Genomic DNA, 24,944 nt, shown 5'->3' with positions numbered 1-24,944 from the left:
CTTGGCAAATTAAAGGCTCTTGTGGTCAGAAAAAGAGAGATATACAGTAAAGAGAGATTCAAAGACAGAGTAAATTTCTGAATGGTTTAAAGTGTGTTAAAAATATATGCAAGCTGAAAGTTGAAGTTCTTAAAGCAAAAAACAAAAAAAGGAAGAGAGTTGTTGTGTGTCTTAGTACACACCTTTAATCCCAACACTTGGGAGGCAGAGGGAGATAGACCTCTGTGACTTCAAGGTGTGGTAGCACATGCCTTTAATCCCAGTGCCTAGAAGGCAGAGACAAACAGATCTCTGTGAGTTCAAGGTATAGTAGCAAATGCCTTTAATCCCAATGCCTGGGAGGCAGAGACAGGAGGATCTCTGAGAGTTCAAAGACAGCCTGGTCAAAGATGTACGCTCAAAAAGCAAAAAGTTAACCTAGAAATTTCACAGCTTAGATTCTTAAGCACCTAATGATTTAAAGGCGCAAATCAAAAGTGCTCCTGGATAGTAAAAAATTGCAGATTCACATTAGGACAGATTCAGACCACTAAACGAGTCACACTGTTGGATGAATGTACGTAGGCTTGGGAGAGAGAAGAAAAAGAATATAGAGAATAAAGTTAATGGTTTTTTAAAAAAAAAAAAGGTAAAGTCTTTAAAGAGACAGAATAAAGTAAAGTGATAGAGTAAAAATAAGCCGCGTAAAGATGAAAAATTCACAGAGAGTCTGGATTCTTTGTATTATTGTGTTTTCTTTAAAATTTTTGACTGTGAAGGAGCTAAGTACAGAGAGACATTTCATTATATGGGCTGCCCAGTGGAACCAGAACGGATATCATGAGGGTATGATATCAGAATTTGGGTCTAAGGATATGATGCTTTGGAGAGAGTCTTCTTTTGTTTTCACAGAGGACCAGACCCTTTGGATTTCTTCTATCCCGATTTGGTATGATAGACCACGACCTCCTGAAATGTTCCTGTGAACGCCCTCAAAAAATTACGTCACTCAACTGCCAACTGAGATAAACCTGGCACACAGGTTACACCCTAAATGATCTGATTAACAGCGCCCCCATTCAGCAGGAAGCAGTTTGGAGAGAAAAAACTGCGCCCATGTTCCCAAAATATTATTTATAAATGTTCTTTTACATTTAAAGGGGGAAATGATATAGGTATGAATAATTTGAATTGATAGAGATTTAAGGTCAATTTTGTTATATGTATAAATGTTTCTGATGTAACTTTTACTTGATAACTGTTTTGTTATATGTAATTTTGCTAGGTTGAAGTTAAAGCCTTTCTTTTTTGTTTAAACAGAAAAAGGGGAAGTGATGTGGGAGTGTCATATGTCAATCTGTTGATTTCATTGGCTAAGCAATAAAGGAACTGCCTTGGCCCATCTCATTGGTTAGAAGATAGGTGGGAGGAGTAGACAGAACAGAACGCTGGGAGGAAGAGGAAGTGAGCTCAGACTCCACAGCGCTCTTCTCGGGAGCAGACGTCCGCCATGCTCCCGGCTCCTGGGCAGACACACGCGATGAAGCTCTGAAGCTCCGACCCAAGATGGACTTAGGCTAGAATCTTCCCGGTAAGACCGGTGCTACACAGATGATAAGAAATGGGCTAGTCCAGGTGCGAGAGTTAGCCTAGAAGAGGCTAGATAGAGATGGGTCAAGCAGTGTTTAAAAGAATACAGTGTCTGTGTAATTATTTCGGGGCATAAGCTAGCCGAGCCGGGCAGGCGGCTGGGGTTTTGGGGACACAGCCCAGCCGCGCCCATATTACTACAAATATAAATGAAACATTTCCTGCTTTGCTTTGTCCTCTGAACACTCCAATATACCCTTACTTGCTCTCTTTCAAATTTATGGCCTCTTTATTCACTAATTGTTATTGCATTCATATATATATATATATATATATATATATATATATATATATATATATATACATATCCCTAAATATAATCTGTTTGGTCCAGACAGTGTCACTTGTATGTATGTACTCAAGGCTGACAGTTTGGCACTGTACAATGATGTCAAAGGACTGAAGGTTTTAAATAGGTGTAGTTGTATTATTGACTTAGTTCATCAAAACTGATTTAATACTATTATAAAATAGGCAGTGATAAAAATGACTAGTGTAAACATGAAATCTATGAGTCTTAATTTGTCTCAGCTATTATATGACTATATCATGCATTCATGATAGATCATGCCTATAAACCCAATACTTGGGTATAAGACAGAAGAAATGCAACTGCTTTCAGGTCAACCTCTGCTATGCATTTCCAGGTCAGCTTGGATTATAGAATAAGACCATGCCTAGAAAACAAATTAAATAAATAAATAAACAGACAACATGTTGCATAATCTGGTGAGATTATATAAAGCAGAATTTTATTTCTGAAGTTTAGATGTTGAAAACTTCAAGATCAAGGTACTAGAAATTTTAGCATCTAGAAAGGTAATCTTTCTAATATACCACAACAATAGGCAAATACAGAGACAAGGATACAGGCCGCACAAAATTAGGAACACTAGTCTACAGGCAGATACACACTGGCCAATTGGTGAAGGCAAGGGCTCTGGCATCTCACCTCAAAGTTATTTTTGAACTGTTCAGCAAAAAAAAAAAAAAATGGCATTCTGCTAGAAATAATGCTACTACTGCCATATCAAAGTTGACTTTGGAGTTTGCCAAACATTTGATATCACCGTATTGTGCTGCCTCATAGTCTACTCCCATGTCAAGTGTCAGCCACATTATAGCTGAATCGCACTAAATATCCCTATATTGTCTAAACATAGATTTTTACAGACTTCTGTTCCATACATTTATCTGCAGCTTTTAAATCCCTTTCCTACAACAGTACAGTAATTATCATTCATCTGAAGCCCATAACTAAGCAGGACACAGCTAGAGAGGGATATCCATTAACAGAAGAGATGATTTAACTGAGTGAAATGGGTTTCTAGATCTGAATTTACCTACTGAACTCTGAACATGATAAGCAATTTGGTCAAATGTCAATTTGTAACCAGTACCTTGTTACATTGTTAACATGTGCAAAGACAAGACGGGAATTCACTCCTCAGAAGCAATTCTGAAAAGAAGACCCATGATCAAGACTAGAAGACAGGATGCGAAATCAAATGCAGACAGCTGAGCAAAGCCAAATTTGGATGCACTTGAGTCTAGGTTGGAGAAGGCTTGAAGAGCAGGAAGGAACACGGAAAGCAGTACATCGGGCAGAGAAGAGACAGTTCAGAAAAGAGGGTTAGCAGCGTCTCCTGTAGTCACAGCTGAGGAACAGAACAGCATTCTGGATGATGGAAATAAAAAAAAATAAAAAAATAAAAAAAAAACTAGCAAGAGTGACAGGCTGGCCACGAGGACAAGCAAGAGGCCATTTTATTGTAATCAACTCATGAATTTACAAAGAACCATTCACAATGTAGACATTGTGGAAAGCCAGTTATAATTTATAAATAGACTTCAAGTTTCCTAGGAGAATCCTTTGTATTCTATTCTAGGCTCTAAAAATAAAGACGTGTGATATAAAAGAGACAACCATTTTTAACAAATGAGAAGTTTAATTTTCTTTTCAGTATTTAGATTTTTTTAACCTTCTTTATATAAAAAAACAAACCAACAAAAGCATTCTTAAAAATAAAAACAAAGAAGCAAAACAGAATAAATTAAACAGAATAAACTAAAGGTGCTAACGAAAAACCATCATGAAAAGAATATCACACACAAAATCCATAAATTGGCATTTGGTTAGGTTGGGTTGGGCCTGGCATAATGATATCATTTATATTTAGCGACAGTAACACCCCAGGAAATTCTACAAAGATAATTTTAAGGATATTGACAGAGAAAAACAAACAACACAGATGAAGACATGTTTTTCCTTTCTTGATGCTAATTATTTTATGCCCCCCACAACCCGGAACTTTTCTTTTAGAGTAATTGATAAACTACCCTAAAATTTGAAACCATGTGTTTTTGTCTTGCTAACAGATGTTTTCATAAGAATTAAAAATGCATATGAAAAGCCCTAGCAGCATAAACAAAAAATGCTTATGAATAACAATAATGAAAAGTTTGATTTTGTACACATTAATTTCCCAAATTTTCAAATGTCAAAAAATTATTTATTTTCACTTTATGTATTTTTGTAATTGTTTCTTTAATTGAAAACACACTTTTTTATACAAGAAAATCTGATCAAGATTTCCCCTTCCCCAGTTCCTTCTTGATCCTGCATACTGCCTCACTCATCCAAATCCATGCCTTCTTTCTTTTGCTCTCTTTAGAAAACAAACAGGTAAAGAAAAAAAACCTAACAATTTATGTTTTTAAATATTTTACTCATGATAAATCAATAAACAAGTCCTTGCTCAAAATTCTGAGAATCCTTTCCTCAGGTTCTTCTTATATAGTATTAGACCTAGCAAAATAGTGATATAGTGACAATATTCCTTAACAAAAGATGTTGCTCATTATTCAGTCCGGCTCACACTTGTACTTCTGCTGTGAGGAATAGTCATCCCTATTATGTACCCATCTTTGTCTTAAAATGTTTACATATTAAGATACTTATTAGTGATGGGCTTCAGGCAGAATAGCCATAATTAACAACTTTAATAGATTATTTAAATTAAGGAATGTTATTACTGATAGTAAAGAACCTAATGTAGGTAGGAAACACTGACTGGAAGAAAACTATTAGTCTTTTCATTAAGAAACACACCAACACCTATGTGATGTGAACTTTGATATGCATAAGGTGAGTAACTGGCCAATCTGACTTTGAAAGAGCCCACACCTTTGCTTCTGCAATGACAACTGCTGACCAAAACACGGGCAAAAGACACTTTGATCTTTATTTTATAACAAAACAATCACCCGAAACTAAATATTAACTATGTGATATAATTTGAGGCTAAAAAATGCTCAACTAAAAAACACTAGTTCTATGTGGCCCATATGCCAGTTTTATTATCCACCAACACGCCATCAGCAGCAATATGTTCAGCAATTAAAAGTCTGTCCTTCAACATTTTCAAAATGGCTTAATTAACGTGCTATTCTTCTGGCTTTTTATAGTCTCAGTCTCAAAAAGAATAAGAGCATCTTGTTATATGTCCATGGTAATGATAAACTGAAAAGGACCCCTAAATCTCCCATACCCTATAAAGCTACCCACTTAGGGTATTTTCATATATTTCCTTTACTTTCTAAACTTGCAAATAGATAATTTGTCAACAATGTATACATTTGTAATATATCAATTGTATAAGCACACTCTTGGAACTTACATAACCTGACACCCTCTGGGGCTTTTTAAAAGAGGCAGTGCATTTCTTGTTGTCATCAGGATTTTGCTGTCACGAATTTTTTTTTTTTTTGTTTTGATGGCAGATAAGTGTAAAAACCATATTCAATACCAAAGTATAAAATTTAACATGAAGCTCTGAAGCTTCTGTTCTGAATACCGGTTCAATGTAGAAATCCAATTATTTGTATAGACTTTTGGTCCAGTTAATTTTACTTTATGACTTTTTTATTTTTTACAAGGTTTTTTTAATAATAAAGTTTATAAAATAATAACAAAAAAACACTATCAGAAACACAACCTGTATTTTTTAAAAAATCACTTAGAAAAGATAAATCAGAATCATCTCAACATGGAATCCCAGCATCCCTGAAGAGCTCAGAAGATGGAAGACAAGATCTCACTTCCTACCTTCTAACAAATCTAGAAAGAATATAACTTTATCTACAAGTGAGATACTTTATAGATTATACCAATTAAAAGAAGTCATTACTTTCACATAAAAAGTACACTTTTGTTTCTTTTCCTTATTTAGCAAATTTGATGAAGTTTTTTCTGGTACCATGTATTTTTTTCATAATCAACTTACCCATAGTTCCCCAAGTAAAAGATGCAAGATTCACTTCAGACCAAACTCAGCTTAGGGGAGAATTTTCTCTGTTATGTTTGACAAATTTAGTCAAAATGACAGTGTACTTAGATACACTGGGACCAGACAAACCTGAATTTTTAAATATAACTATATTGTAAATGCTTGTTTTGCCAGCTTGTGGCCATTACAGATTTTCTAGATTTTTTGCCTGCACCTCGTGCTTTCATGAGGAAGCTTGGGGCAGATAAAAGAGAATGCCTTCTTCCTGTTCCTGGACAAAATACACAAGTACCTGTTCATTCATTTCCTGGCTGCCAAGACACCAATAACACACAGAAACTATATTAATTACAACACTGCTTGACCAATGACTCAGGCAAACGTCGAGCCAGCTCTTACACCTTGAATTAACCCATTTCTTTTTTTTAAAAAAATTATTTATTTATTAAGGATTTCTGCCTCCTCCCCGCCACCGCCTCCCATTTCCCTCCCCCTCCCCCAATTAAGTCCCCCCCTCCTCAGCCCGAAAAGCAATTAGGGTTTCCTGTCCTGTGGGAAGTCCAAGGAACCCCCACCTCCATCCAGGTCTAGTAAGTTGAGCATCCAAACTGCCTAGGCTCCCCCAAAGCCAGTACATGCAGTAGGATCAAAAACCCATTGCCATTGTTCTTGAGTTCTCAGTAGTCCCCATTGTCCGCTATGTTCAGCTAGTCCAGTTTTATCCCAGGCTTTTTCAGACCCAGGCCAGCTGGCCTTGGTGAGATCCCGATAGAACATCCCCATTGTCTCAGTGTGTGGGTGCACCCCTCGCGGTCCTGAGTTCCCTGCTCGTGCTCTCTCTCCTTCTGCTCCTGATTTGGACCTTGAGATTTCTGTCTGGTGCTCCAATGTGGGTCTCTGTCTCTGTCTCCTTTCATCGCCTGATGAAGGTTAATATTCAGGAGGATGCCTATATGTTTTTCTTTGGGTTCACCTTCTTATTTATCTTCTCTAGGATCACGAATTATAGGCTCAATGTCCTTTATTTATGGCTAGAAACAAAATATGAGTGAGTACATCCCATGTTCCTCTTTTTGGGTCTGGCTTACCTCACTCAGGATAGTGTTTTCTATTTCCATCCATTTGTATGCAAAATTCAAGAAGTCCTTGTTTTTTACTGCTGAGTAGTACTCTAATATGTATATATTCCATACTTTCTTCATCCATTCTTCCATTGAAGGGCATCTAGGTGGTTTGCAGGTTCTGGCTATTACAAACAATGCTGCTATGAACATAGTTGAGCATATACTTTTGTTGTATGATAGGGCCTCTCTTGGGTATATTCCAAAGAGTGGTATTGCTCGGTCCAGGGGTAGGTTGATCTCGAATTTCCTGAGAAACCGCCACACTGCTTTCCGGAGTGGTTGCACAAGTTTGCATTCCCACCAGCAATGGATGAGTGTACCCCTTTCTCCACAACCTCTCCAGCAAAGGCTATCATTGGTGTTTTTTAATTTTAGCCATTCTGACAGGTGTAAGATGGTATCTTAAAGTTTTCTTGATTTGCATTTCCCTGATCGCTAAGGAAGTTGAGCATGACCTTAAGTGTCTTTTGGCCATTTGAAGCTCTTCTGTTGAGAATTCTCTGTTCAGCTCAGTGCCTCATTTTATAATTGGGTTGATTAGCCTATTACGGTCTAGTTTCTTGAGTTCTTTATATATTTTGGAGATCAGACCTTTGTCAGTTGCGGGGTTGGTGAAGATCTTCTCCCAGTAAGTGGGTTGCTTTTTTGTCTTAGTGATAGTGTCCTTTGCTTTACAGAAGCTTCTCAGTCTCAGGAGGTCCCATTTATTCAATGAGGCCCTTAATGTCTGTGCTGCTGGGGTTATACGTAGGAAGTGGTCTCCTGTGCCCATGTGTTGTAGAGTACTTCCCACTTTCTCTTCTATCAGGTTCAGTGTGTTCGGACTGATATTGAGGTCTTTAATCCATTTGGACTTGAGTTTTGTGCATGGTGATAGATATGGATCTATGTTCATTCTTCTACAGATTGACATCCAGTTTTGCCAGCACAATTTGTTGAAGATGCTCTTCTTTTTCCATTGTATACTTTTAACCCATTTCTATTCACCTTTGTATTGTCATAAGGCTGTAAACTACTGGTAAAGGTTCTTGGTGTCTTTCTTTTTCAGCAGCTATGTGGCGTCTCTTTGACTCTGCCTACTCTCTCTCTATTTCTCTTCCAGCCTGGCTTTGCTCTGCTAAGCCATTGACCAAAACTGCTTTATATACTAACCAATTAAAGCAGCACATATACAGAAGTACATCACACATCAAGTACATCCATAAGTTGGCACTCCAGTGCAATGCTCACACTCGACTTGGCCACAAAGAACTGGAAGATGGTATCTTACTCTATAATATTTCATCTTCTAAGTATTGATCTGGCCTGAAAGGAACATAGGTGAATGCTTTAATCACTTCTATGTTCAAATACACAGCTTTATATTTTGTTAGCTCTTACTAAGATAAGGTGAAACTTCAAGGAGAATTGAAGGGAGGAAAAGGCTCCTAATGTCAGGTGAGAATTACCAAAAACACATCAATTTCTCTACTGTCATATCATTTGTATTTTATCTGATATGGAGGGCTGGAAGCAGTCCACAAATTTTTCTGATGAAATGGAAAATACCTGGTGTGATTTAAGAGACTGAGAGTTGAGCTGAGGGCTTCAGTGGAGAGTGAGGTGACTTGGTCCTCTCAAAGAAAAGAAGAAAGGAATTTCTGTATTTCCAGTGTAAAAGTGAAAAATAAAGATGTCCTTTTTCTCTGACGGGTCCTGCTAATGTCTTTTGGAGACATCTTTGAAAAGCAGATGATTTTCTAAAACTATTCCTTTTCTATGGGGATCTTTCATATGACACTGATGTCTGAGTGCCAGAAGGCAGATAGTTTAAATATATAGCCACAGTTTAGAATGGAATATTTTATGTTTCATAAATCTTTATAGGCTATCATCCTGTGTGATATATTTCCAAGAACATTCTTGTCACTTAAGGTAGCTTTCATCATAAAAGAAGTTAAATATGGTGATGTCCCCTAGCTGCTGGCTTTTAGAGTGAGCTTTCTAAATGCCAGTAGGTTTAGAATAGGAATAGTCGTAAAGAGTGGACTTCGCTCTGCTCTTTCTCTGGGTCTTTGTTCTGGGGTCACCAACTTAATAACAAAGCAGAGTATGAGTTGCTATCTTTCTTTTTCTTCTATTTTTGAAATTATAATGTGATTACATCCTTTTCCCCTTCCATTTTCTCCCTCCAAACCCTCCCATATACCTTCTTGCTTTTTTTCAAATGTATGTCCTATTTCATTAATTCCTTTACATGCATATACATGTATATGCCTGGTAAGTCTATGTAACATTAGAGTTATGGATACCAGCATAATCCCTAAGACAAATCTAACCATCTGTCCTTATGACCACAGAGTTCATTCCTCATTTTTCTTCAAGGAAACTTCTCTGTGTGACAGGGACAATTACAGAAAATCACGACCTATCAAAATTCAGAGTATAAATTTCTTTGTGAAGACCATGTGATCTTCTAAACACACTATCTATGTGGGCATGGTACACATACCTGTAATCCGCTGGGATGCTGTCCACCAGACTTCTGAGGCAGAGGCAGGGGAACTGTGAGTTCAAGACCAAAATGGGCACATAGTGTAGCCTTATTGAGATGCAATGAGAGGTGGAGGAAGAGAAACATCTTCTCTGGATATTTGAAGCCAAGTTTGTGTATGAAAACTGTTCCCAGAAAGGATAGAACTAACTCCTTGTCCATTTTGCCTCTCGTTTCGTTGGATGAATGTTAGAAATTCCTAAATAAGTTGGTTATTCACAATAGTCTAAGGACCTGAATCTGTGCTTTGACAGGAATGAAGCGTTTGATAAGATGAAGAAAGTTTATTGCTTATTACTACACAACTAGGAATGAAATATTTCTATGCAAGATCAGAAACATTCAGATTTTCCAAAGCACAGTCAGTGCCAGTCCATTTTCTTTTCTTTCTGAATAATCTTAAATGAGATGAGAGAAGGAATTCTGACAGTCACCATGGAGCTGTTTCCCAGTCAAGAAGTAACTGTCAGCCAAGCAGCTGACATGTCAGTTATATGAGAACAAAGGAGATTCTATGGATTTGGGAACAATGAAAGGACAAAGCGTGTGGAGTATATGAAAGGGACAATACATGAGCAAATTGTTCATCAACTGTTATGGGAACACCTATTGGTTCCTGTTAAAAAGAAAATACAAACTCACAGAAAGAACAAGTAGTGAAAATAACACTGCACGGGTTCTAAGTGAGCGTCAAATGCATGGCTAGGGGTTTTTGTTTGGGTTTTTTTCTTTTTTTTTCCAATCTTGCAGTGTAATAGGAGATTGGAGTTTTACATGTACTCAGAGCATGCTATACATCAGTCCAGTAAAATGTCAAGCTACCTGAAGTAATGTCGAACTGCCTAAAGTAAAAAACGAAAACAAAAAATCTTTCCTTTCTACATAAGTACAACAAAATGCAAATATTAGAGCCACGAGGAATGGCTTGAGAGTAACTGTCCAAGTCCAAAGAACTTCCTGGAAAATCCACTTGTTTATGTTCAATTTAAATCATTTCTGCACTGGAGGAAAACTGCACTTTTACTTTCTTCTTAATGTAAAAATTGTCTACAGTTGGGCCTTTGAAACTAAATCTCAGGACAGGCAGCTTGCTTGAAAGACTTCTATGATTTCATTGAGAGTCTGAGACACAAACAAACCTTGAAGCAAGCAGGATCTCTGTAAAAGAGCTTATGGAACAAAACATTCTGAAAGGAACACAGATAAAAGTGGGAATCCAATGTGAATTACGATGCGGAACGTTTTCTGTGTCACCATGTTCTATGGCTCTCGGAAAACTGTGACATAAAGTTGAACCTAAAGAGCTGGCCAAAGTAACAGTCTTAAAGAAATTTATTAGCTCTTGCAAAAATATTAAAGAAATTCATGCATATAAAGATAGTGAGTTCTTTTTAACCAAAGTATTGAAAAGAATGAATAAGCTATTCTAGCTAGAATATATTTAGAATATATATAGTTATATAATATGTTATATAATATATTAGGTTTGTTTCTATGATAATAAATGTCATTTGTAAGTTAAAAATAAAAGTGTGAATTTGATATGAAATATATCCTGATAGAGGAGTGTCTAGATTATTTATCTAAGAGTACAAGTAAATAAATACTACTAAATTGCAATATCAATATTTATTCAGAAAATAATGACAAGTTAGTTTTGAACTATGAAAATCTGTTGTAAGCTGTCCTGGACACTGGGAAAGCCTTAGACACAATGCTTTCTGGAACTGGAGTCCCTGGTTGAAATTATTAATGTTAAAAGTATTAAAAATCCTTCCTCGACGTCTGTTGGCCTGTCTATACCACTGAACACAAATGCTAGGTTTCTCCTTATATACAGTGACATAAACACTGGCGGTCCTAAAGATCACCCTAAAATCTGAATAATCACTCAAAATACACACAGGATGTATGTTAGAATGCTGTGCTTACAATTAACTTAACATAGTGAAGAAGCATGGAAAGAAATACAGCAAATGAAGTGACATGTAGAAGCCCAAGATAGCCCATTCAGGATTGAAGCTGACCCAAACTCCCACCTAAATGACAATGCTAGTATAGATTATTCAATGTGTCCCATACCCCACAGGAGCACAAAAACGTGTGAGGTGACAGGACTTTCCAAAGGTTTACAGTTGGCCTCACAGTAGCTAATGGCAAAAGCCAAAATTCTCTCAGGGTAGATGTACCCTAGACTATACAAAGTTGAACTGGTGTGTCCTTGAAACTTCCTGAATCTATAATCACTAGGAAAGCATGAACATCCGATTCCTAAATCCTTCTGGAGATTCATCGACTAAAAGAAGTTTTAGTTAACTGTTTGTTTCAAATAGTACAGGTGAGTAGACTACATACAAAAGAAAATGTACTTCAATACACTGCGCTTACAAAAATAATGAGATGACTTTGGGGAGAAAGGAAAACTGATCAGTAACATTTTAGAGCTAGTGGCTAATACAGAAAAAGTATTTTCTACTTGATCTCTTACCTATGACTACGTGCATATTTTCTGAAACTGAGACATGTAAATTTATGCCTCTGGCTTCAAAGAAAGTCAATGTATACATTTTGTTGAATCTCCTTTGACTCAAACACAAAAATGGTCACTGCTTAACATGGTGTATCAGGTGGCCATCATTTCACCTGTAACTGTAGAGGGTAGTGGGTCCAACCTCTTGAGCTAAGATGGAAGGTACTTTGTTTCTCAAGGTTCAAATGTGTGCTTGCTACAGCACTGTTCGGATATCCTACAGTGCTGGCTGCTCCCTGAAACCCAGCTCCTTGCTATGCAGTCCTGTGATCTGAACCTCTTAGGATGGATTCTCATTATGCCCTGTTTTACAAAGAAACATTTCCTAGTATATTGGAAGTTACCTGGAGTGTAGATTCTTATTTCCTTATTATACTGAAAAAAATGTACTTGTATTTAGGCTAATTTTGTTACAGAGGTTCATTGGGTTAGTGGAATTGATTGCAAAGGAAACTTTCAAAAATGATGCACTAGCCACTCTATCATGAAATGGTTTTAGGATGCTAGAAAATATCCTTAGAAAATTAAATTTCCTGATTAATAGTTGGAGTCTATTCTAAAAGAATCAGACTTGGCTTGCAAATTTTACAAATCAAGCAAGGCCAGAGCTTCATACTTATAAATCTTTTTTGAAATATATATTTAAGCAATTAAAAAATCATTTATCTTTTCACTTAAATTAATTTTTAAATTCTGGAATATGATGATAGACACATAGAAACTAAATTAAATTATTGATTTTCCTAGACTATGGTCAATAAATTTTAGAATGAGGAACACTTAAATCTCAGTTCTAAACATTATTAAAATAAAAACTATTTATTTTAACTTCATTTGTACACTCTAATACTATGAAATTTGTGTGACTTTAAAAAAATTAAATTCTATCATTTAATTCAGTTTGAAACTCTAAACTTTGGAAAATATAAAAATATCCAAGCATGTAATTAATAGTGTTAACCATATAACAACAAATTAACATTTCTGAGTTTACTTTAACAAGCATGTGACCTAGATGTCACACATCAAAATCAGATTTTATGCTCACGTGTACATAAAGTACATAGTAACTTTATAAAGTAAATATTTAAATTCTAATGTCCACTAATTATTGTTCAATAGATTAAAAACTTATTTCAAATTCCATGAACTTTTATAATACCAAGGGTTGAATAAAATAAAGATCAGTATAATTTTTGTTTCCAGTTTAATATCCTTCTTAGAAGTAACACAATGGAAAACTACACTCTTAAGGAAAACATCTGAAAGAATAAGTTTCTCTAATTATTAGTTGGTATTGATCATACTATCATGTCCACAGCAAAGTTGTGCCTGATTCTTTCTTCTGTTCATATTATGGTTTGCCTATTAATTAATTGCCACACTTACAACAGAGGTCATTCTATGATCTGCACACCAGAGGAGCATAGTCTGGAAATGATGAAATACCAGAAAATTTTAACCATTAGTGTTCAGTTTGAAATACTAAATTTCAGTTTCTGAAGATATTTGTGCTACTATTGAATATGTGAACGTATTTTTCATTTGTTAGGCAAGTTTCTGTTTTCATTGATCATAAAACAGTGGGTTGAGGAGAATTTCTAATCAAATTATAAACTTCACTCAGGAGGCATACACACACAAACACACACACACACACACACCACACACACACACACAACACACACCAAATCTCCTGAGCTTTTTTAGTGTTGCACATGTAACAATAATAATCAAATGAAAGGTCATGAATTTGAGAGGGAATTATGGGAGGAGACACAGGAGGTGCTGGGAAGGAAAGCGTGGGCTGGGAATGATGTAAGAACAGCACTCACAGCAATGGAAAAATTATAAATTTAAAAATTAGAGACTTTTAAACTATCTAAACGCATATCTTTCCTATTAAATTGTAATGGGGCCAAGTTAGGTCAAAGTCACATGTGAGATCTAGAAAGGGTGTGGGCAGAGTTAGTGAAGGAGCTCAGCAGCTAAGGGCCCTGACTATGGAGCTAGATGAGCTGAGGTCCGTACCCAGGGAGGACATGATGGAAGGAGGAAACCAACTTTAACAAATTGTTGACTGACCTCAACACGAGCATACATGCCCCTCTCCACCCCCCATACACATGTGCACACATACACACACAGACAAACAGACACACATAGATAAATAGACACACACACATACACCAATGGATGTAATAAAATAAATATAGAGGCACCTGATTCTAGGAGATCTGGAGTTCTTCAACTCAGATTCATTCGTTTTGTGGATAAATAGTAGATTAAAACAAGGTTCCTGGGAAGCTGAGCTAGAAGCGGTAGTTCATATCTAACTTCTCTACTATAAATCTACTGCATGAAAGGGTAAGTGAATATAAGTATAGAATTTTCTCTTCTTCATAAACTCCTTCTCCCATTCTCCATAATACAGGAAAAACTACCACCCAATGTAATGGATTTTTTATAACTGGTATTTCAAGTAGATTTATTCATTTTTAATTAACATATAGTCACATCGCTTCCTCCTTCGCTGTTCTCTCTTCTCACCCTTTCATATATCCTCAATACCTCTCACAGTCATGGCCTCTTATTCTTTATGTATTAATGTTTATACATACTGGTCAGCCCTGGAAACATATACAAGCAACACTAAATACACTCAAGAAGTTGAGTTGTACTTACACATTTATTCATTTTTGTTTTTTTCCTCTCTCAGCACTTGTTAAGTGTTTCTAGCGCTTTCTTCAGGGTTGGTGCCTTGGGAGTTTTCCATGATCGACATTGGCGTGTCAGTTGGTTTTGTTCCTGTTCAGGTCTTTTTTAGGCAACCATAATACTGAGATTTCATGAGTGCAACTTCCCTGGAAATTTTCATTCCTCTTGTCCTCTATCTCTTACATACATTAGCAAAGTGTACACATAATCAATAAAACAAACAGTGTGCTTGTGCTAACACAATGAAAAAGATGTGCGACACAGAAGAGCATAGACTTTACTCAGCCATTGTAGGTTTGGTTGATTCTAGTCTTCAGGAGCTTGGGGAAACAATGTACCAGTACCCAGAACTAAACACCATTTCAGGGACCTAAAGAAGTTTCCAGAATACTGAAAGAATAGAAACATGTATAAGAAATTTGCTCTATTAAGTTTAGAATAGAAACAAAGCAGAATTTTGTAAGTCAGATGACTTTTTATAAGAAATCACACACACACACATACACTCACACACACACACACACAGCATGATCCATTGCTCCATGCTTAGAGTCTTGGAGTTCCAATTTCGGACTCACAAAAGCTGAGATATAATGTCAGACATAGTAGTACCGCACACTGGTACTCCTAGAACTTGGGAGTTCTTGGCAGAACCACATTTTTCAGGACCAATCGGGGTAAAAAGATCCGGTCTCAAAACAACAGAAATAGTAATGTTAGCTGTGACTTACTGATGGTAACAAAGGATATACTCAATTTCCTCCACAATGCTTGATGGCTTCATGCAATTGATATATGCAGTGGTCTAATAGATATTGGTCTGTAGAAACCAATGACAATCTCATCTTAAAAGCATCAAAGCTGTTGCTGGGGGGAGCATTTTATTGTTGCATTTTATATGATATTATCGCCTGTGCTGAGGATTGAATCCCCACCAGAATCTGATTTGAATTTTAACTAGTATCACAGAAGAGTTCACAGTAGAAAACAAAATTTGGAAACTCATCCACGCTTAGAGAATTGTCCTTTTCCTCCCTCTTGCTTCTCTTAGGTTATAATTATGCACGCCTGTGCAAAGCGCCTTGAGTAACTTTTACTTGAGGTCCCATGTATTAGCAAATGCTTGAGAGCTCTCCACGATAACCACAAACTCATCATAAGATAATTAGCCTTCTGGCTAAATTAAACTTGTGAGTACTTTTTCAAAAAAATTGCAGACCTCTCTCATCTAGTTGTCTTCCCTTTTTATGGGGAATCCATAGATGCCCTTAACCCTTTCAGATCCTAATTAAAGTGGGTGTTTCAAACACATATTTCTGGAAAGCTTACCAATTTTGTTAAGGCAACAAGAAATGTTGTGTTTGCCTTACTTGCTCAAGTAAAATACTGAAATTGCATTTTCAGCAACATCTACTGTGCTAGAGACCAGGAAACAGGATGTGTGCTAATGTTTGCACAACGAAAGCAAGATGTCCCCTGAAAACAAGCAAGTTCATGTTTTGCATGCTTGGTGCTTTATGCCATCATTACTGTGAGCCTTTGAAAAATAACCTGTATTTTCAGTACTGGTTGATTAAGGTTTAGATGATTGCAATATAAATCTGGGCAATTTTCTATAGTCACAAATTTTATAAATTTTCCTGTGTTATCAAAATTCATTTACTGTTAAAATGAATGTCCAAATATCTGTGTTTTTTAGACTTACATTGGAAATTGTATAGCTGCAGTCATTTTCACAATTGATTTATTTCATCTTATATAGAACTAAATATATATGTATGACAGGGAGGGTTGAAGGGGAGAGGGGAAGAAGGAACAGGAGTGAGGAAAAACTATAGCTCAATTAAAAACAATAAAGTATAAAAAAGAGCTAAATATAGTTAATAATTATAATTTGGGGGCTTTACAGCTCCTTATAGAAGACTGTAACAGAGTAGAAACTTAAAAGAAAATTGTCTTTTTCTCTATTTCTTTTCTATTAAGTAATATAACACTTTAATAACTATTATATATTTTGCAATGCATATTAATGAATTTAAACTCAACTATTTCAAACAAAGGCATTAAATTTTTTAGCAGACCGATATGTTGGATGTTGAATCTCATATTTCATTGTAAAATTTTATGTCAATAGAATCCAACTGTGTGTGTTAGGAAATGTCAGCATATGAAAGTATGTTCTCTGGTCTACTGATGTTTAAAGTGTCAACTTTTCACAGGATTTTTGCTTACATGCTATATTCTGAACAAATGAGATTTTGTCAATAGAGATGCTGCTACTCAGTAACATATATGAATTCATGAAGAGTTCCTCGCTGGTCAGTACAGGCCAAATCCCTACTGAAAAATTTTAAAAATTCCATTAACTGAAAACAAATCAGATATGCAAGCATGGTAGTTTCTGGAAATAGCATTGCTCTGTATTCTTTTATTCAGCAAATATTTACTTGAAAATTATCTATGAAGATATATTTTCTGTCAAGTTAAACAGTTACTGCCCTACCAGACGGGGACTGCACTTAACATTTGCCACTCAGGGCAAATGATCTTCCAGTAGAAGCAGCAAAAAGACAATCAAATAGTCTCTGCCGTTTGCCTTTGAAATTTGTTATTGCAGAGGGGGCAGAGGAAGCCCAGAGAGAGTTAAGCTTTGAGTGAAGGTGTACTTTCATATGGGCCTGACCGTGTCAAGAACTCTAAGTCCTAAAGCAATGGGATAGTTGGCTAAGCTAACATGAGACAGGCTCTAGGGAGGCTGCAAATCTCTCCTTGGAAGTAGGAGTGTGAGATTATGAATACTAATGGAAGATAGGTGCATGCAAAGCCTACAGCTTCCTCCTCTGGAGTCTTTGGAGCCTGAGACGGCTCACCTACAGAGACCTCTTACAGACGCCAGCTAACTCATTCCTCTGTGCAGTACATAAAACCATTCTAAAGTGGTTGAGTGCTACGCTGGCAGAGAACCTTACTCAACTCCACCATCACTGTATGTGTTTCTGAGATAACTTCATTCCCTCTGATTATACCAAGCACTCAGGCTCTGTGGGTTGCAGCATTTATCATCATCATCATCACCATTATATGTGTATGGGTATTTAGTGTGAATTTATACCTGTGCACCACATATGTGTCTGACGCCTGTGGAGCCCTGAAGAAGCAGGTATTAGATCTCCAGACCTGTAGTTACCGATGGTTGCTAGCCATCATGCAGGTATTGGGACTCAAACCCAGATTCTGAAGAGTGCTCAGTGTTCTTAACTGCTGCTCCAACTCTCCAGCCTCTGCTGTGCTGCTTTTATTAATCATCACCATATTGCCTAATGCTTTACAGGAAGATACACACACACACATTCGCACACACAAACACAAATGTGCATATAGAAACACCCACGCATTTGCATATACCCGTACTGATGCATCCCACACAATAAACAGTGAAATATTGCAATTACAAGTAAAATTGTTCCAGGGGTGATAGCACATGCTATTAACCCCAACACTTGGGAGGCAGAGGCTGGAGGCTCTCTGTGAGTTTCAGGCCAAGTGGTCTACAAAGGAACCTCTGGGACAGTCAGGACTATGCAGAAAAACCCTGTCTCAAACAAAAATAATAATAAAAATAAAATATTTAAATTTACAATGTGTACTAGAGATAAGAAAGCAAGCTTACAGAGGGAAAGGACTATATAATCATGTTCTTTACTCTTCTTTATTAGGTTTTTCAAGGCAATTTTGACAACGACACTCACAGGAAAAATGTCATCGACCCTCCCATTTATGCACGACACATAAGAATCCTTCCTTGGTCCTGGTATGGAAGAATCACTCTGCGGTCAGAGCTGCTGGGCTGCACAGAAGAGGAATGAAGGAACTCCACATCCCACAATGCATTTCTTTATTTCCCTACAAGTATCTCCATGAAATGAACTGTGCAAAATCTGATGGAAGCTGAATGAGTTTTCTTTTACTCATGAAAAAGTGTTCAAATTTATGATGGGCTACTAACTGGCTTTTAAGGAGTTCTTAGCCTGCCTCTTCAATAACTTAATTTAGTTTTTATTGCACAACTCTCTTAAGTAACATCACACTGTCTCTGAATTATAGTCCTCCTTCTCTGAATTATATACCTTGGGTTGAAGTATAGTGGGCAAAGCAAGTCTCCCTTTTACAGCAAAAGTAAAGAAACTCATAGTTATCAGATGAAAGAGTTAAGAGAGATCTATGGTTACTGTTCAACCAACACTTATAAAACATTCAATTTTAGCAATAAGGTTTTTTTCTGTAACGAATTGGGTTACCTTGATTGTTTCCCTGTGCCTAACCCTATTAGTGTTTATTACAGAGACTTGGAGAGGAATATATTATATGCCATACCAATCATATAACAATTCTATTCTTATTTTCTTTACTTCTAATAAAAACTAAGTCTTTTATGTTCAAGTTTATATTATTTATATGTGACATAAATCAGTTATTATCTTTTCTCATTGAATTTTCACCCTTTATTTACCTGAATGTATTATGTTTATTCACATACATGGAACATCTGTTAATATTGAACATACATTCAACATGATTGGTTATCAGTAAATGGTTCTATATTAATATAAGTACATTGAACCTGAATTTTTATTTTTGAATGAAGCTCTATCTCATTTCCAAATACCTCTTTTGAGAATCCCTTTTCATTTAGTTTAAAAAAAAAGAGCAACAAAAACACAAATCCCTGGAATTTAAAGTTTCATTTTTGTTTGAAATAATAGAATCATTCTGTGTGTGTTTAAGATGTTAGCAAATGTATGTGAGCCTAGTGCACAGCTTGGCCAAGTGTACTCAACATATCCTTGCAAATTTCCACTCTTCCTGTGAAATGAAAACCCCAATGCTGTTTGAAACCAGTGGTGGTTTCTCAAGAAAGCACATTGCAGAATTTGTGAGAAGCAATGTATTTACTAATGACAAAGTCATAAACCATTTTTAAGATGAAAATTGATTTCTATTTCTTTTGTGCTTCAAACGTCCTAGAAAACTAAGCAATTATCATAATAATTTGTTATTGATAATGGCAGAATCATTGATATATGTCTCTAATTAAAGCTCATGCCGCCTCTATAGATGCCCCACACACCTAATTTATAATCCTTACAAGTATTTATTTTATAAGACCTTGACATAGAATTATTGGAGTTTTAAATTGAAGGTCCAAAGAAAGGATGGTATGTATATGAAATGCTAAGGCCCTGCAAACACTGCTATGTTTTGTTTTATTTTTCCTTTAATATGTGTGTTGTATAAGGAAAGTCACTACTGTTATGTGCTGTCTGTCCACGTGTTCACAGTATTTCTCGATGTAATTATGGAGTATTATTCAATCACAGTAAGAATTGAAAGAGAAAGTCAATCAGATTGCCATTCTAAACAGCAAACTCATAGGTAACCATCAGGTCAAATGCTTGCCCCATGCCTACATGCTTACTGTATCAGATTTGTAAAAAAAAAAAAAAAAAGTGCTGATTTTCAGTATATAAAATGTTGAATAATATTCAACATTTTCTACAAACAAAGTACTATGTCCTCAATACTGTTTTCCTATGTAATGTTTAAAATTATCAGCATAGATGGGCAAAATAGTATTTTAAATTAAAATAGCATCCCATACAATTGCTTATGTCCTAAACGTGCGGCTCTTGCTGACTAGTTCATAGTCCTTGTTTCTATCAGCGATAGCAGTACTACTAAATCTGAAGGTGTTTTACTTTGAAGATTCTTTATCTTTAATGTTAAATTCTAGAAATTATAAATAATATTTTATGTCAAAATACTTTCTCAAAACTATTCATGGCTTCATAAGATATTTTGAATTTTGTTCTCTTGATACCTGTTTAAAATTTGTGTTCCAGAGGAGTTGGGATTAATGGTATTTGCTACTGTTTGGAAAGTCAGTGGAAGGTTTTCTCTTGTTTATGCACTTTCCCTCTGCTCAATGTGCTTTACATCACATGGCATGCATTTGTCAACAAAGGATGCTCACACAGAAAACAGTGGCAAGTACTGGGAAGTAGCTCTCATGTCAGTTGTATCTGCGGCTTCAAGCTGAAACATGATGTTTTATTTCTATTTACAAGCAAAGTTTTACAAACAGCAGAATGAAGAAGAATTACCTAGTCTCATTTTAGTATATAATTTTCATGAGCTAATTATGTAATTTAGGATATTATTAATTAATTAACTTTTGACATATCCATTTCATTTATATCCCAGTGTAATCATTTGTCACAGATACTAATTTCTACTTTAGGGTTGACTTTCTCTTTGTGAATGTCTTCATAAAGATAAGTATAAATTTTGAAGACCAGGAATTAACGACTGTATCTTTGATAGACAACAAATTATGAAATATAGCATTGAATGCTGGCATCTGGTCTGTCTGTAAGAACAGTTATAACTAAGGTACACATAACTTTTGCAAATTTTCAAGCTGTGTAATATTCCAAGTTGTTTTTTTCTTTGTAGATATACTTAAGTCATATAGGATGTTGTAAAATCAGTATGACCCTGTCTAGTCTTCAAACTTAAAATAAACTTTTGAAAAGCTACGTTGTCTTAATTAAACAAGTCTATCGGAAAACATAAACACACGGTGCATACTAACCTTGAACACATACTTTGCTTAATTTTTATTTATACATATCAACAAAATAGGTAAATAAAAATATAGAGATTATAATTGTTTTCTAATGTGAGACTGCACAAACATTTTATCTGAGATTATTAAAATATGTACATTCCTCTATACTTTTTACAGAAATTTTGCAGAAAATTTGCAAACTATTAATAATTCAATCATTTTTTTCTCATGTATACTTAGGGTAGTGAAGTACAAGACTAGTAAATATGTTGTTATTAATATGATATTTCTACTACTCTTTCAGTTAACAATGCTCAGGAGTATGTTGAAGGAAGCCCTTTGGTAGTAAGCAATAACGAGACAATAATAATGTCTATTTAGGTCTAACTGCAGTTATTGCTTAACAGAAGTCTAACACATGACTTTTTTTTATAAACTTATTTTGGCTCTGTAGATGTCGCCAGGAAAATAAGCATGTGTTATCGCTACTTTTTAATCATTTATTAGGATTCAAAAAATTAGAGCAAAACTTAGGTTTTAAAAGTTGTTTTCTTTCAACGTCTGGGAATCTGTGGTAGAGCAAGTTTCATGGTCCTGTATTCCCACATGCTCCTATTTAATTGCATTTTAATATGAATGGTTCAATGGGGTTCCATTTTTGCCTAATTTTTTGCATACACAAACATACATAAATGTGCTTTCATTAAGTAAAAACAATTATGAAAATATTCTCAATAAGTTTGATAGTGAATTATGAAAGCAACTCTGTGGAATAAAATTTTTATTATAATAGCAGATTATTGAGAGGAAAATCAACTGAGAGGCCTTCAGACAGCAGCTGCTTCAGGATAAAAAAGTAAAAGGAACACTTAGAATTCCAGGAGAAAAGCCTCATGAGGAGGAAACAACTCAGACAATGGGAGAAAGGATAGCACAAGTCGGTACAACCTGAAAATGGTTTCTACAGTTTCAGTTTTGAGATCTGAATGCATAACTCTAAATAAAGATATTTTTAAAACTAAAGTAAAAAAGTAAAAATGTTAGTGTCCAGAATGCAATGCTTCTTGGCACTTTTACCAATATTCATTTTTACAAAATTAATGATCACAGCAATTTGTTGCTTATTTGTGAAAATATTGCCTTTAAGATACAAACGGACTGTTTTGTTTGAGAGAAAAAGAAGGATTAAAACATTTTGCCAGTGGAAAATATCTCAACTACTCTGAAACAAGATCCACGGCCACATTTGTCCTTACAGAGTCGGGAATGCCTAGAGTAAGTAGCAATTTCTCTATTGATTTTGAGGGAGAAAATAAGATGTTTTTGATTCTGTTTTAGTAACCACCTATAATTCATACCGGGCATTTCACCTTTGCTGCCAAGGAAAGTGTTTTCCAGAGTAAGTAAGTCGCACTTATTAAAGAGCTGTTTCTATTCGTTGAATTTGGTAGCAGGAAAGAGGGAACATTCTTGGAAAAGGCACCTCATTTATTTTTTCAAAACTTGCAGAAGTCATTTCATAATACTATTTCTACTGAAAAGTGTTATAGTCACATCTGCAAATGGTCAGCGCATCTCACCATTGAGCATAGCATATGGTGATTGCCTCTGATACAATTTTACATTAATGTTCTTAAAGTCATATTTTTCCATATTTATATAAAACTCCATCACACACTTCATCTGTCTACACATCAGTATGTTAGGAAAGAAGATGAATTGCAAGGCAAGCTCAACCCACTGCCTTCTTCTGCATGGGAGCAGCAGCAGGCAGACCCGCAGCGCATTCAAACAATGCGTTCCCTGTGGACAGAGGAAACGAGATTCTGACAATCACGTAAGCGCAGTGGTTGAGAATCAACAGGAAGATAACTGGAGCAGGCTGTGAGCATTTGATAAAAAGAACAGGAATGGTTTAAATGAAAGTCACACCAACTGACAGACCCTAACCAGACTGACACGTTTCATAGTTGTCCGTTCTCTGTGATATAGAAAAGGTCAAAAGACAAACCAAATAAAACTCTAAAGACACTTTCTAACAGGAAGAAAGTCTATAGACCAGGGAGTCTGACCAGCTGGATCGCCACTGTGCTTTTAGAAGCCAAAGTATTTTCTGCCTGGGCCTGAGGGGAGGAATTAGAAATTCAGAGAAGGGATTAAAGGTAGCATATCACAGAGGTAACAATAAATGTGTTTTGCTTGCTGGGTTATGGAGATTTTTTAACTTAGATATGTAATATATTCCTTTTGCCCCAACATCAGAAACATCCTTCCAAAGAACCCTATTAAATAGCATGAATACGCTGCTCTGAGGTTTGGTATATGGGATCTGGTACTCCAGGTACACAAAAGAAATGGTGTGGTAAGGCAGAGGGGGGACTATTTATAGCTTTTTTTTTTATCAATTATGGCCTTGACTGTGAGTGTTCTTGACACAATAGATCACAACACAGCATATTTTTCTAACTCTGAGACACAGCCATAAACATTCAAAACCCTGTCCACATTACCACTGAGTTGCCTTGTACCCAGTTGATGTCTGCTGGCCACTGGGTTTTTGAATGCATCCTAGCCAGCGTGAGTTTCCAGCTGAATTCAATGGATCCTGTCAATAGGCTGGAGCTGGAGAAAAGTTTGGGGCTAGAAGCCTGATAGGATTTCTAAGAGGAAAATAAAACATAACAAACAGAATTGTGTGGATTTCTTCTACCTGGAGGGCAAAGCTCTTTGCTCTTCTCCTCTGTAAGGTACTCGATTGTGATACAGACTTTTCTTCCATACATATCCTTCTGGATTTTTGTGGGGAGCAAACATCTGTGACCTTTCAAATGTGACATGAAGGTAGGTTTTTGAGTTATAGCTCAAGACTAATAGTGTTACACCTTTTACTTGTATTGAAACATAAATCAGAGAGTGGTTTGCCTGCTTGCCTTAAAAGAGATTAAATAATTTTTAAATGGACTTTATGGAATGAGAAGTTTCTCTTCTGCCCACCAGTTCCCAAATAACCACTAAAAAGCTTAGTATTAACTATAAATGTTTGACTGATGGCTCAGGCTTATTACTTGATAGCTCTTACATTTAAATTGGCCAATTTCTATTAATCTATGTATGCCACATGGCCATGCTGTTACCTCATTTTTTGTATGACTTGCTTCCTCACAGCTGGCTAGTGTCTCCCAGAACTTTCTATAGTTAGGTACAATTTAAAAATTCATAATATGAGCTGGGTGGTGGTGGCACATGCCTTTCATCCCAGCATTCAGGAGGCAGAGGTAGGTGGATCTCTGTGAATTTGAGGCCAGCCTGGCCTTCAGAGAGAGTTCCAAGACAGGTTCCAAAGCTATACAAAAACCCTGTCTTGAAAATCCCAAATAAAATCAATTTAAAAATATTGTAATATGATCGCCTCTCATGTCCTTATTATGTCTAGAAACTCAATCTTTTAAATACGTATGCTGCTTCTTAAATTTAATATAACATGCTTATACTC

The 24,944-nt window shown here is 36.0% G+C and overlaps 1 protein-coding gene across 1 annotated transcript in view; it reads left to right on the top strand.

Moving 5' to 3' along the window:
- Positions 1-21,419, top strand: part of Edil3 (EGF like repeats and discoidin domains 3) — a 440,770-nt gene extending 419,351 nt beyond the window's left edge. The window contains exon 11 of the mRNA XM_075976362.1: positions 18,540-21,419. Within this exon, the coding sequence (XP_075832477.1) occupies positions 18,540-18,689 (150 nt within the window). The 3' untranslated portion in view covers positions 18,690-21,419. The remainder of the gene's footprint in view (positions 1-18,539) is intronic.
- The last annotated feature ends 3,525 nt before the right edge of the window (positions 21,420-24,944 follow it).

The sequence above is a fragment of the Microtus pennsylvanicus genome, chromosome 6 (assembly GCF_037038515.1).
Source record: "Microtus pennsylvanicus isolate mMicPen1 chromosome 6, mMicPen1.hap1, whole genome shotgun sequence".
Classification (NCBI taxonomy): Eukaryota; Metazoa; Chordata; class Mammalia; order Rodentia; family Cricetidae; genus Microtus; species Microtus pennsylvanicus.
Note: the sequence above shows the minus strand (reverse complement) of the source record. Positions and strands in the feature narration are given on the sequence as shown.